Source organism: Lytechinus variegatus, chromosome 8 (assembly GCF_018143015.1).
Source record: "Lytechinus variegatus isolate NC3 chromosome 8, Lvar_3.0, whole genome shotgun sequence".
In the NCBI taxonomy this organism is placed as follows: Eukaryota; Metazoa; Echinodermata; class Echinoidea; order Temnopleuroida; family Toxopneustidae; genus Lytechinus; species Lytechinus variegatus.
Window position 1 is genome coordinate 41,045,415 of NC_054747.1, and position 14,364 is coordinate 41,059,778.

At 36.8% G+C, this 14,364-nt stretch overlaps 1 protein-coding gene across 1 annotated transcript in view; it reads left to right on the forward strand.

The window, feature by feature from the left end:
• The first annotated feature begins 787 nt into the window (after positions 1-787).
• Positions 788-14,364, forward strand: part of LOC121420510 (dynein beta chain, flagellar outer arm-like) — a 95,141-nt gene continuing 81,564 nt past the window's right edge. Inside the window, exons 1-8 of the mRNA XM_041615176.1 lie at positions 788-930; positions 2,254-2,494; positions 3,023-3,145; positions 3,849-3,974; positions 4,489-4,710; positions 6,558-6,706; positions 7,425-7,536; positions 9,263-9,384. Coding sequence (XP_041471110.1) covers positions 827-930; positions 2,254-2,494; positions 3,023-3,145; positions 3,849-3,974; positions 4,489-4,710; positions 6,558-6,706; positions 7,425-7,536; positions 9,263-9,384 — 1,199 coding nt within the window. The 5' untranslated portion in view covers positions 788-826. The remainder of the gene's footprint in view (positions 931-2,253; positions 2,495-3,022; positions 3,146-3,848; positions 3,975-4,488; positions 4,711-6,557; positions 6,707-7,424; positions 7,537-9,262; positions 9,385-14,364) is intronic.

Sequence of the window (14,364 nt, forward strand, 5' to 3'; positions counted from 1 at the left end):
TGTTATCGATACCTAGATACCACACTTGTGTATAGCTCCCAACTTAGATTTTAAAAAATACTTGCATTGGCCGTTAATATCATTAATCGTAAAATACTTGTATAGGTCGATAAATATAAAGATTGCTTTATGTCTATGGACTTACTGCCTACAGTACTGGAAAATGGCTGTTGATAAATTGAGCATGGCTGATGCCTATTTTAACAAATTTAGTTTGTAGATCTAGGCCCATCTCAGAAATTTTGTTCTAACATAAATTCTCACAAAAGGAAAGTCAGATTACAATGTCAACACCTTGCAGGATGATTGATCATATTTTTAAAAGTCTAAATTTGAAATAAAAACTTACAATTTTACAAATTTTTTCCAGACCTTGTTTTTAACTTAAGATGGACTCTACAGTTATTCTTTGTGACGCTTGACTATTACATGTACATGTAAATCTACAAAACAAGGGATAGGCTTCTTGGAGAGTAGTTGGAAGAACAATCTCTTGAAACAGTTTCTGTCATTTGACTACACATTTATACCAAGCATCGTCAGACACTGAGATGGTACAATGTCAGTGCAGACAATAGTAAGCGTAATATTTAAATTGATAACTATCTTTGTACTTTGATGATCGCCATGATAATGCTGAAGGAAAATGTCCTTAAAATTATTGGGGTTTCTTTGTTTCTGTTTTGAAGAAATAAATGTCAGCTTTACGGCTAATGATCGGTTGAACTCAAGAAATATTGTTGTACTCTGAAATATATATATTTCTCCTCTATATTTCCAGGTATATTAGAAATTACTCTCAGCAATCACTAATCCAACCTGCAATATGGAGGTGGACGAAAGATTAAGATTCCTTGAGACACGGATCACATCAAGTCTTCGTCCTAGGAATGATGATCTTAAGGCCTTGTTTGCTGGTGATGAGAACAGGTATGGGAAGTTGTAGTTTCATTTGATTTGGCAGGTGTTTATGACATTACACTATATTATTAACCCTAAAAAGACTGGGGGGGGTGATTCAGCCCCCCCCTCGACATTTTTCGCGATAAATCTGCCGCGCAAAATTTTTTGACCGCGTCGCTCGCTGACTTTTTACTTTCAAGTCTCGCGCAACTTTTGAGACCAAAATTGTGACCCCCGGGTACGCAGTTCGGAAATTACGCAACATTTCGTAAGTGCATGCAGACCCAAAATTACTCAAAAACGTGAATTTGTGTACAAATCCAATGCAAATAGTGTTTTTAGCCAAAATTCATAAATGTATCATTATTTTTCCTTTTACTGCTTAAAATCAATTAATTTTATCTTTTTTATGGTCAAAATGAAGTCCCCGATGATTTCCATTGAAAAAACAATAAAAAACAAAAAGTCGAAAAACAAAGAAATACATAAGAAATTTAGAAAACAATAGAATACATAAGAAAATAAATGTGATGTTGAAATCTTTTTAAAATGAATTTGATCAGGTGCCTATCTAGAGTATGTGAAACAAAAATTAGCATTTCAGGGGCATTATTTTATTAATTAGAGCAAACTTATGATTTTACGCATAAATTAGCATAATTAATGAAATATGAGATTTTTTGCAGAATTTGATGTTAAAGTTTTATAGATAATGCCATGGGTAACGCGTGTGCCAATTTTCGTCGCGATCGCGTGATCGACGGCGAGATCATAAGGGGGGGCTGAATCAGCCCCCCCCCAGTCTTCTTAGGCATCGAAATAGCCCAGTCTATTTAGGGTTAAGCAAATGCTGTTTAACAATTCAAAAATATATATAACAAAATGTTATGAAAAAGAGCACTTAATTGTAATTTTTTTTTTTTGGGGGGGGGATTATTTTGTTCATTCTTGAAGACCCCTTGTCTGTATTTATAATCTACATGTACTGTAATATTTATCATATTTGTTCATTCTGTAATTCATATCTCCATTTGTTGACTTTATGAACAAAAGGGGAGCATTTCATGGAACAAATAATCAGTCTCTTTATATACTAAATAATCAGTGGTTTTCACTTTTTCTGTTTCCCATGGATGGCATGCACATGTAGGTAGACAGGTTTTAATTAAATTCAATGTTTATTTCACAAATTAAAAAAAAACAATGAAATGTGGAGTGCATGGCTTACCACAAAGGTTATAAAAAAAACCTTGTAAGGCTGGATCGGCATATGTTGTGAAATACAGCATATTTGTTGAATGTAGAATTTCTTTATGCAATTATTCCACCAATTTTTTTTTCTCCCAACAGACATGCCTTTCTGGAATTCTGCAACAATGAGGACGTCCGTCGTCTCTTCATCTATACTCGAGAGCCCAAGAACACGTTGGTGGCGTCTCTCTTACCTCCCAATGATGTCCGCACCAAAGGCGTTTTCTTCATCAAAACAAACCAGGCTACTAAACTGACCAAAGAGAACATCAGGACTGATGTTGTGTTTTCAGACTGTAATAAAATAGTTCTCAATCAGCTGGAACTACTTTCTAAGGAGGTTAGTTAGGAGTTCCTTCTTAAAGAGGTTCATCAATATCTGACGGACAAGTAATCAATTCTGACAATTTTCCTTGGTTTTCAACTTATTTTAATTGGCTTTGAAGCAAAGACATCATTGTTCTTACAATAATCACTTTTTTCATTCCTGACAAATTCCATTGAAATGGTTCTCAAATACTCTTTACTTATATCCTCTTACCTTATTTTTCAAACAAAAGAAGATTCTATACATAATTGTCATTTTCTTTTAATTTCACATATATTTAGGCTTTGGCTTTATGCAGTTATCTTTCACAGTCAACAAGATATATTACTATTATATCTTCTTTTTAAATGACCCGTGTTGTATTTAACAATATGAATCATTTTTCAACTGTAGCTACTACGTGTATGGTCATAATATATATGTTGAAACTGTTCTTTCATGAAATTGACCCATAAATTAAAACCAAAAAAATTAAAAGAAAATTGTAGTCTGCGTTTGCATAAAAAATATCTTCTATTTTCTTTTCTTTAATCACTTCAGCTGTACCTACCCCTGCTATGTACGGATGGAGTGCAGACATATGGCGGTGTTAGCTCAGACAAGCTCATGGACATTCTACACAGATTGATGGCAAATACCAACGTCACAGAAGGACATGTTGAGGTATGTTTCTAGTTCTGTGTTGGTGTTGGAAGCACAATTTAGATTGCTTTCCCTTTACGAAAATTTGTGTTTAAAAACAGATCTCCTCTGACACCCCAATTTCAAATTCTAAGCTTCTCTCACTGCCCCCCCCCCATCCCGATATCAGCAGGAATGGTAATCCTTAAGTAAACAACCACACACTCTCCCAGATAATCCACCTTCCCCCCAAGGAGAAGTGACCTTCATACGGCCAGGCAGAGGGAGAGAGAGATGTTGTGGTTTCCAGCGCGGTGTTTGTTCAGCTCTTATCAGCAGCTGCAGTCGACCCCACCCCAGTTTAAACGAGAAAAACTTAACTTTCCCCAAAAACTGAAAATGGGGTGTCGATACCCCACTTGAGTTCCCATTGACTTACACGCAAGGCCTTATCAGCAGTCAAATGAACCCCACCCCAGTTTAAACGAGAGAATTGAAGCTCTCCCAAAATCTGAAATTGGGGTTTCAGATTCCCCACCTGACCTCCCATTGACATAACACGCAGGGCAATGGGGTTCCTGTGTTATAAGCTGGTGGGGTATTTTTTAAACACAGGATTCACGTAATGCCTTGCTGCAAATTCTGGATTGATATTTCGCTTGGGCGTCTGGGGTGGCATTGTGCGCAGACAATTTTTGTAATCCTAGATTTATTTTCTCTCTCTTTTTTCGTGATCTTTCATCAGGGTCAAATAAGCCTTCCACTGCCATCAATTGAAGTGCTGACTGAAGCAGCGAGTAACGCCAACCGAAGATCCGCAGTGATTCATGTTCTAGAGTCAACGGTGGTTGGCTGGATCAAGCAAATCAAGGTCTGTATATTGTGATGTCATTCCAGGAAAATTACTACCTTTGCTTAGCCTTCATTTACTTCATGAATGCATTTTCAAATGTTTGAAAACAATTTTTTTGGATTCAAGCAAACAGCTTGTAATGACATTGAGTTTTAGATGGGAACAAATATGGATATTTGACCATCATCGATTGCAGTCTTGATAAAGAATAAGTAATCGTAAACATAATACATGATAAGTTGTATTCCCCCTATCATAGTTATTGTTAGTTTTTTTCTAATTGTTTCAGCTTTCATACCACAAGTTTGCTTCCAGAGAAGAAAAGTATTTACCTAATTCATCTAAGCTGACCTTTTTCCTGATATTAGTCATATGCCCATAGTAATTTGAAAGCATATTTTACATTCTATTTCATAATTGTGGCATTCTACATTTGAATAAAAGATTTAAAACCTTACCAACACTTCTTTCCATTGATGATGAGTAAATCATGTAACACTGATTTAATCTTGAATTTTTTTCTCTTCCATAGCTTGTGCTCAAGCATGAACCCCTTGTCGACCTGCGAGAGAAGTTTGGAGTGCGACCTTTCCCGCTGGATGAGGTCAACCTTTGGCGACACCGTCAGAATAAACTCCTGTCCATCAACAAACAGTTAGATTCTACCATAGCAAGCAATATTCTTCTCAATCTTGATGATGCTAGCAGCACCTATTCACATTCCTTTCACAACGTACGCAGGGAGATTGGACAGGTAAAATGAATTGCTAATAATCCAGGGAGTCGGGATGTTTCACCATGAGGTAAATGTGACTAAAGGTCATACTGAAGTGCCAACCTCTTCAAGGTATACAGTGGTGCTAAAAAGTTAGTGAGCCCCACCAGAAAATGAACATATTTTAAGTGTTCAAGTTATGCCATGTTTTAGATATACAGTGCATCCCAGAAAAAACGAAACCGAGATTTAGCGATCATTTATCATTACTTAATCATAAATAAAATAGACAAATGACCTACCAATTTAAAGCTTAGAATCTCATCTTTCATCTGATATTACTTAGATTATTTCTCATTCATGCATGAGTGAGCAAATACAATTTGAAGAAAGGATATCAAAAACTCATTTGGCGGGGGGTATCTGGGTTTCAAAAAGAAAACCACATTTTTGAAAAGTTCAATATCTCCTCTTTAATTTGTTACCTAAATTACAGAAAATGGTCAAGAAATAACAAAGTTCTGGTCATTTGAAATAAGGCTTGAATTTCATAAATTGAAGAGGTTCTCCAGGCTGGCTTTCAAACTCACTCGACACCCCGTTTTGTTGACGATCAGCCATGCATTAAATCTTTTGTTCACCATGCGAAAGCTTCTGTGGGAAACCGGTGAAAACACGTTTATCTCATGAAATTATGGAAATACAAGCCTTATTTCAAATGACCAGAACTTTTTTATTTCTTGACAATTTTCTGTAATTGAGGTACCAAATTAAAGAGCAGATATTGAATTTTTCAGAAATGTGGTTTTCTTTTTGAAACCCAGATACCCCCCGCCAAATGAGTTTTTGGTATCCTTTCTTCAAATTGTTTTTGCTCACTCATGCGTGAATAAGAAATAACCTAAGTAATATCAGATGAAAGAGGAGATTCTAAGCTTTAAATTGGTAGGTCATTTGTCTATTCTATTTATGATTAAGTTATGATAAATGATCGCCAAATCTCGGTTTCGTTTATTCTGGGACGCACTGTATATTTGTGAAATAAGGTGATAAAATATTGCATTCAATTAAGTTTGTTTCTCTGGGCTCGCCGAACATTGTATTATTGTTGTCTACATTCAACTGTAAGAATGAAGCAAAGTATTTTGTGGTGGAGTTCATTTACTTTTTGAGCACAACTGTATAATCTCTTTCATTAATATGCAGTAGAGTTTGTCCCATTAGCGTGATCTTACCAAATGTGGTGATTCATTGTCTACACCACAGAAGAATGGGAATTTAAGTGCAAATTTTAGTCAGATATAAATTTTTATGAAATAACCCTTGGCTATCAATTAAGTGATTAGTATCTGTTGTGCCTTAGCTAAAGTCTGAACCTTCTCTTTATGGGGGATTTCTGTCACTTTTATTTTGCATCATCCATTTTGAGCTGATGTAATACGAAGAAGAATGCTGCTTTGAAAAGGTGAAGAGGCCTTTGATAACTAAATCAGAGTATCTTTTCTTTATATGCCAAGATTCCAGCCATCCACTTCCATGGGATTATTGTAGTGGATCAGTTGTTTGACTGATAGAAAACCAATCAAATGGTCATATGAGACTAAATAGTAAAGAAACGTTAGAAATCAGGGAGTGGAAATTGTGCACGTTTCGTGCTTGATTGAAATGAATCCGATGACAGGGGTAATAATATGCTGTAACACGCTTTGGACGACTCTGGGGAAAGCGCTTTATAAAAATTGGCTATTATTATTAAATCAGAGTTGCAAAAAGATTATTTAAGATATACTTGTACCTTTATGAGCCCTATTCCAGTTAATGTAGTTTGGCCATCTAATGAATACAGTTACAAACTGATTCATTTTATTTCAATATTCATATTTCAGGCTTTGGCCGAGACCAATGAGAATCTGATGTTTCTAGGAACCCTTCTTCCTTGGTTTGAACGCCTTCATGGAGCTACTACACCCAAAGAATTGATGACAGTCTTTCCACCTCTTGTACATACTCTCATGCTTGTCTGGTCTCACTCAAGGTAAGTCACTGCAACCCATAACACAAAGGTTAGTGATAAATCGTTTCACGATTAATTGTACATTGTAGTCAATGCAGTCAATTGTAGAAAATGATCTATGATCAATGCTTTGATTTGTGTTACGGGCCCGTGGTTAGATTATTTAATAACCTCAGTCTAATGCTGTATTGGTTTAGAGTCAAAGTATGAGTGTGATTTTGTTTTTTTACCGATCTGTTTTGACAATCATATATGATTATTAAGTTCTTAAAAATTACCTTTAATATGATATCACCATAGGAAAGATGTGAAAGGTAATATATTTATTGATAAATGACCTGCTTGGGAGATTTAAATCATCCACCCCATTCATTGGGAGTAATTCAGTCATTCAGTTAAATTGGTATGATTAAAAATAGACTAAATGGTCTTTAGACTGAATAGTAATTAGTGAGTCAAAGAAATCGAACGCTAGATGACTTGAGATCTCATTCTAACGCCACCATCAAAGAGTCATGAAAGAATATACATTGATAGGCAAAATTTCTTGCTTGAGGAGATTCCATCTTGATCAGAGTACAATTCCGAGGTGTCTTGAGACAGTGATTATGTGTCTCTTGTCTCTCCATGGTATCTCAGTCTGTGTCTCGGGATCATCAGCTCCATCTTGGTCTCTGTTCCCTAAGACTGTCTCAGATCCAACACTAGTCATAAGCTGTGTATTTATTTTCTTCATCAGGTACTATCATCATGACTTTGTCTTCCACAATCTTCTTGAGTTGGTGTCCAATGAAGTAGTAGCCAGGGCGCAGTCTTTGGTTGGTGAGAACATCTTGAAGAATACTATACAGGTGAGGGTTTCTGAACACTGTTATTTTGGTTTCAGATATTGAACATGAATCAGTTATGTTTGCCAACAACAGACGTGTGAGTGGTCACAAATAAAAAGATCTGAAAAAAGCTGAAGAGTATTGAAAAAAGTCTGAAATAGAAAGAGCTCCCATACTTTTGTACAGAGGAAAGACAAAATAAGCTGAAATTAAGCTGAAAATGAAAACTAAAAAATCTGTGATCAGATAAAAATCTGAACTCTCACACCCCTGCAACAAAACACTAACCGTAGGTCTAAGGTGATTACCTCAAATTTTGTCTGACTAAAAGACATGCCTCAAAATGCAAAATAATAAGCTGTAGAGTATTTCAGGTGAATATCTGTGTCTGTATGCACCCACTTCAGTGCTGAGCAACCTCCGTTTCACATATTCAGTTACTTATAAACCGGAAATAATATGTACTATATCATTTGTAAAAAAAATTCAACCCAAGATAAGATTATCATTATCTGATGTAAAGTTATCCTTAAAGTATTTTGATATTTTACAAAAAGTGCAGTTTGAGTGATAAGTAAGTAAATAAGATGAGAAACTGGAAGCTTACATGTAGATTAAGTTTCATTTTTGTCTCACCTGCGAAGCAGAGTGAGACTATAGGCGCCGCTTTTCCGACGGCGGCGGCGGCGTCAACATCAAATCTTAACCTGAGGTTAAGTTTTTGAAATGACGTCATAACTTAGAAAGTATATGGACCTAGTTAATATAACTTGGCCATAAGGTTAATCAAGTATTACTGAACATCCTATTAGAGTTTCATGTCACATGACCAAGGTCAAAGGTCATTTAGGGTCAATGAACTTAGACCATGTTGGAGGGATCAACATCGAAATCTTAACCTGAGGTTAAGTTTTTGAAATGTCATCATAACTTAGCAAATATATGGACCTAGTTCATGAAACTTGGACATAAGGTTAATCAAGTATCACTGAACATCCTGCACGAGTTTCACGTCACATGACCAAGGTCAAAGGTCATTTAGGGTCAATGAACTTTGGCTGAATTGCGGATATCTGTTGAATTCCCATCATAACTTTGAAAGTTTATGGATCTGATTCATGAAACTTGGACATAATAGTAATCAAGCATCACTGAACATTTTGTGCAAGTTTCAGGTCTCATGATTAAGGTCAAAGGTCATTTAGGGTCAATGAACTTTGGCCGAATTGGGGGTATCTGTTGAATTACCATCATAACTTTGAAAGTTTATTGGTCTAGTTCATTAAACTTGGATATTATAGTAATCAAGTATCTCTGAACATCCTGTGCGCATTTCAGGTCACATGACCAAGGTCAAAGGTCATGTAAGGTCAATGAACTTTGGCCATGTTGGGGTTTTTTTGTTGAATAACCATCATATCTCTGTAAGTTTATTGGTCTAGTTCATAAAAAGTGGACATAAGAGTAACCATGTATCACTGAACATCTTGTGCGAGTTAGAGTAGTATTCAAAGTCAGCACTGCTGCTATATTGAACCGCGTGGTGCAGGTGAGACGGCCAGAGGCATTCCACTTGTTGAAATAAAGTAATAGACAATCAAGTGTATGCATGAATGAATCAGTACTTTTACATCAGATAAATTTGAAGAGAATCTAAATCTGGTATGTGGATTTGAAAATACAAGGAGATAATCAATAAAATTGCTCAGAACTCCAGCTTGCTCATGGTATATCCTTTTGAATACAGTCATATGCAGGTTTGAAGGAGGCCCTCAAAGTCTGCGCTGCGTACAGGGGAACCTACCTAGACAACAAGGACAAAGCTGATGAACTCAACGCTGAACGAGTCTCAGAGACAGCAGAAGCAATGTAAGTCTGCCCTTCACACGGGTCCATATGACGAAGTCTGATTGAGATTATCCGTTTTCTAGACTTATTTAAGTCGACAAAACAAGAAATTGATTTTGATGAATCGAGAAATGAAACCAGTAATACAGAAAATTCATAAATTGCAGTGAGTTATTGCATTAATAATCCCCTACTAACAAAGCCATTGTTCACATAACATGGCTGTGTAACAATAGGAGAGCTGAGGATATCATACACCCACTATTTGTGTATTTATTGAGTTGTAAACGTACATGTATATGGGACACACTTCAAATATTGTCATGTCACAAGTTCCTGTTCTTACCATCCTTAGAATGTTTCCTGTGTCTTTTTTGGCAATATTGGTCTCTGAATCTGTCGTTGTTTGAGTTACCTTTGGCTGCAATGGTAACAGTAGCTGACAGTGACCTAGAGGAGACAAAGCATTGAGGGGGGCACAGCATTGTTCACAGACAATGCAGTGCCCCTCCAATGTTTTGTCTCCTCCGGGTCACGGTCCGCTACTGAATGGTAATAAAGATAATACAAAACTATTTATCTGTTGGAGACTACTCCTGCATATACTCAAGCTGAAGTCTAGGAGAATTAGCTATCACAAAAGTAATTAAAATTTAGAAGTTGAAGATGTACTTTGATAAATGGCAATCAATTGCTCTTAATATACTCAGAATGTTTCCTGTGTGGCTCTACTGGTCTCTGAATCCATCTTTGTTTGAGCTACCTTTGGCTGCAATGGTAATAGAGAATACAAGCCTATTTATCTGTTGGATACTACTCCATTGGTAATCAATTGCTCTTCACATCCTCAGAATGTTTCATGTGTCCTTTGTGGCTCTATTGGTCTCTGAATCTGTTTCTGTTTGAGCTACCTTTGGCTGCAATGGTATTTTAGAGAGTACAAAACTATTTATCTGTTGGAGACTACTTCGTGGTAATCAATTGCTCATCCTCAGAATGTTTCCTATGTCTTTTGTGGCTCTACTGGTCTCTGAATCTGTCTATCTTTGATCTACCTTTAGCTGCAATGGTAATGTAGAGAATACAAAACTAGTTATCTGTTGAAGACTACTCCTGCATATACTCAAGCTGAAGTCTAGGAGAATTGGTTATCACAAAAGTAATTAAGATTTAGAAGTTGAAGATGTACTCTGATAAATGGCAATCCATTGCTCTAAACATTCTCAGAATGTTTCCTGTGTCCTTAGTGGCTCTATTAGTCTCTGAATCTGTCTTTGATCTACCTTTGGCTGCAATGATAATATAGAGAATACAAAACTATTTATCTGTTGGAGACTACTTCGTGGTAATCAATTTCATGTGTTCATGGTGACTCTATTAGTCTCTGAATCTGTCTTTGATCTACCTTTGGCTGCAATGATAATATAGAGAATACAAAACTATTTATCTGTTGGAGACTATTTTTTTTTTTTTTCAATTCAATTCAATTCTATTTGGTTTATTAGATATAAAACAGAGTACAATGCTGTAGTCTGAAGACTAATTGTGCAAAGTTTACATTGAATATTATTTACATTTGAAGAGTGTATATATATATATATTTAAAAAAAAAAAAATCACATATAAATGAGAAACGGTTGATTGAGTCATGCATATTAAAAAGTGAGATTTCAGTACATAATAGTACTAGCGTGGGATTCAATTAATTGTGTATTGGGGGAAAAACTGTTTTATACTTAAAATCATACAACAAAAAGGTCAGAAAAATAATTCAGATTTGATTTCTATTATGGAATTATGAAATAAAGATTTAGAATCCAGTTATTGCAACATTGGGGGAAAAACTGTTTTAAACTTTAAATCATACAACAAAAGGTCAGAAAAATAATTCAGATTTGATATATATTATGAAGTTATGAAATAAAGATTTAGAATCCAGTTATTGCAACATAATTAATCATAGTTATAGAACATTTAAAAAAAAAAAAAAAGAAAAAAAAAAAAACAAACCTTTGAGATATGAAGTCCATTAAGAATGGAAAAAAGATTACTTTGGGGTATGGGATTGAGGCTGATAAAATAATTCATTATAATCCTAAAGAAAATCAAAATTGACAAATAATGAGAACTAATACATGCATATAAATTAAAAATCATTCACATAGCTAAACATTTACAACTGAGCATTGATCAGTTTGACAAGTGAGGGTACACTTGATTTCCTATATCGTTCAGTTCTAGTATAAGGAAGGTCCAAGTGATGAGAATTCCTCAGTCTACCTCGCGAGACATGCTGCCGTTCAGCAGGTAGCAAATGACGATGTCGCGATGAGACAAGGATTGACTTGGCAAAGTTGGTCAGTAGGTCTTTTCTTCTCTCGGCAAGGGAAGGAATGTTAAATCTGCTCAGGAGTTCATCATAATGATGTTGGTCAGGGTACGATATCATCCTGAGAGCCCTACGTTGTACCCGCTCTATACTGTCTGATTGCTGAGTTGTCAAACTACTGCTCCAAACTGGTGCACAATATTCCATCAATGGCCTGATATACATTATGTATATGAAAACAAGATCAATTGCTGGAACTCCATTCCTTTTCAGCTTGCACAAGATATACAGACGTTTCGAAGCACGTTTGATGAGCTGTTCCACTTGCTGATCCCACTTCAGGTTTGATTGTATAACAACGCCAAGTAAGCGGAGAGACGTAACAGTCTCCAAAACTTGATTCCTGATAGTGATCACTGGTGGAGGTGAAACATTACGCTGGAAACTTACATGCATCACCTTGCATTTCTCAGCTTTCGGTTTCATCGAATTCAGCTCACTCCAGGCAGACAGAGCATCCACATGAGATTGCAGATGACTTGACTCGGATTTATGGATAACCTCAGCAATCGTTAGGTCATCAACATATTTCCATCTCTTTGTGGTTGTCTCCGCGGCATCATTGATCATTACGAGGAACATCACCGGGCCGAGTTTGGTTCCTTGAGGAACCCCACATGATAGCTCTTTCTGCGAAGATGACACACCGCAATATCGAGTTGTCTGCGTACGTTGCGTGAGAAAGCTAGCTATCACTGGGATTATGGCCGGGTTGACACCCATTAGAATCAGCTTTTGTAGAGCCTTTGTATGGTCGATAAGATCAAATGCCTTCATAAAGTCAATTGTACAAATCGTGGCATGGTGACTTGGCTTATCTAGGCCTTTCTGAAGATCATCAAGTAGACTGACTAGGTAATGAGAAACAGAGCTGCCTTTCATGTTGCCAAACTGATTCGGATCAATTTGTTTCTTTATATCAGCCATCACCCACTCTGCCAGGAAACCTTCAAAGACACGTGCTATGATCGGTGTGATCGAAATTGGCCGAAGCTGGTTGTACTCTTTGACTGGTAATGTCTTCGGAACAGGACACACCGATGCAGTTTTCCAGCTGCTTTGGAAATGACCATCCGTAAGACAGTTATTGAAGATAATGGTCAAGGGAAGTGACAGTTCATAAGCAAACTCCTTTAAGAGCCGGATGGGGACATCATTGGGATGTCCAGCCTTTGAAGAATTCAACTTCCTAAGACGTTTGTAGACTTCCTCCCTCTCTATAGTAGGAGGACTTGGTCCGGGAAGGTAGGTCGGTAAGGCAGCCAAATCTAGAGAGGGAAGTTGATTACAGACTTTAGCAAAATGGCAGTTCAGTTCATGTGCAACCTCTGCTGGAAGTTTATCTCCGTCCTGTAGCAGAAGTGATGGTTTGCGCATTCCAGTTAGATTCCTTATCTGCTGGTGCCATTTGCCAGGTTCAGTCTGTTTTAACTGTTGAATTTTCCTGGCATAGAAATTCTTCTTGGAGCGGAAAATCTCTCGCTGAACGCGGTTTCGGATGTGTTTGTAAGCACTAACATCACCTCGTCGATAGTGTGCATCACGAGTCCTTATCAACCTTCTGATATAGTTGTTCATCCACTCTTTGTCATTCGGTCGACGGACGATAGAGATTCGCTCAAAGTGTAATCTGTACTGAGCTGTGAGGATTTCTTGGAATCGATCAGCTTTCATATCCGTATTTGCGGACTCTTCCAGCTCAGACCAGTCTGCCTGCATTATCCACTGTCCAAATGATCGTACAGAGGAGTCCTCTGAAAATCATGTTTCCGTCACTGCAATCAGATGAACATTCTTACACAGTGTATCAACCGTTGCAATCAGATCATCAATTTTGTTACAGAGCGACCTTGTATTGAGCAACATGATAGATGGTAGGCTTTGTTGCATCTGCTGATCACGGGTTTCAGCAAAATCTCCATTTGGAAATACATGGTTGCTGATATATGCAAGATTTCTCTTATCTTGTCCTCTTCGTGGTAATCAATTTCATGTGTCCATTGTGACTCTATTAGTCTCTGAATCTGTCTTTGATCTACCTTTGGCTGCAATGGTAATATAGAGAATACAAAACTATTTATCTGTTGGAGACTACTCCTGCATATACTCAAGCTGAAGTCTAGGAGAATTGGTTATCACATAAGTAATTAAGATTTAGAAGTTGAAGGTTTACTCTGATAAATGGCAATCAAGTGCTCTTAACATTCTCAGAATGTTTCCTGTGTCCTTAGTGGCTCTATTAGTCTTTGAATCTGTCTTTGATCTAACTTTGGCTGCAATGATAATATAGAGAATACAAAACTATTTATCAGTTGGAGACTACTTCGTGGTAATCAATTGCTCTTAACATTCTCAGAATGTTTCCTGTGTCCTTAGTGGCTCTATTAGTCTCTGAATCTGTCTTTGATCTACCTTTGGCTGCAATGATAATATAGAGAATACAAAACTATTTATCTGTTGGAGACTACTTCTTGGTAATCAATTTCCTGTGTCCTTAGTGGCTCTATTAATCTCTGAGACTGTCTTTGTGTATGCACACGTCTACACAAATGCCTGGATTACTTTTAAGATTATTGAAGATGAACTTAGTTCATCATTTGCATCTGAAAACA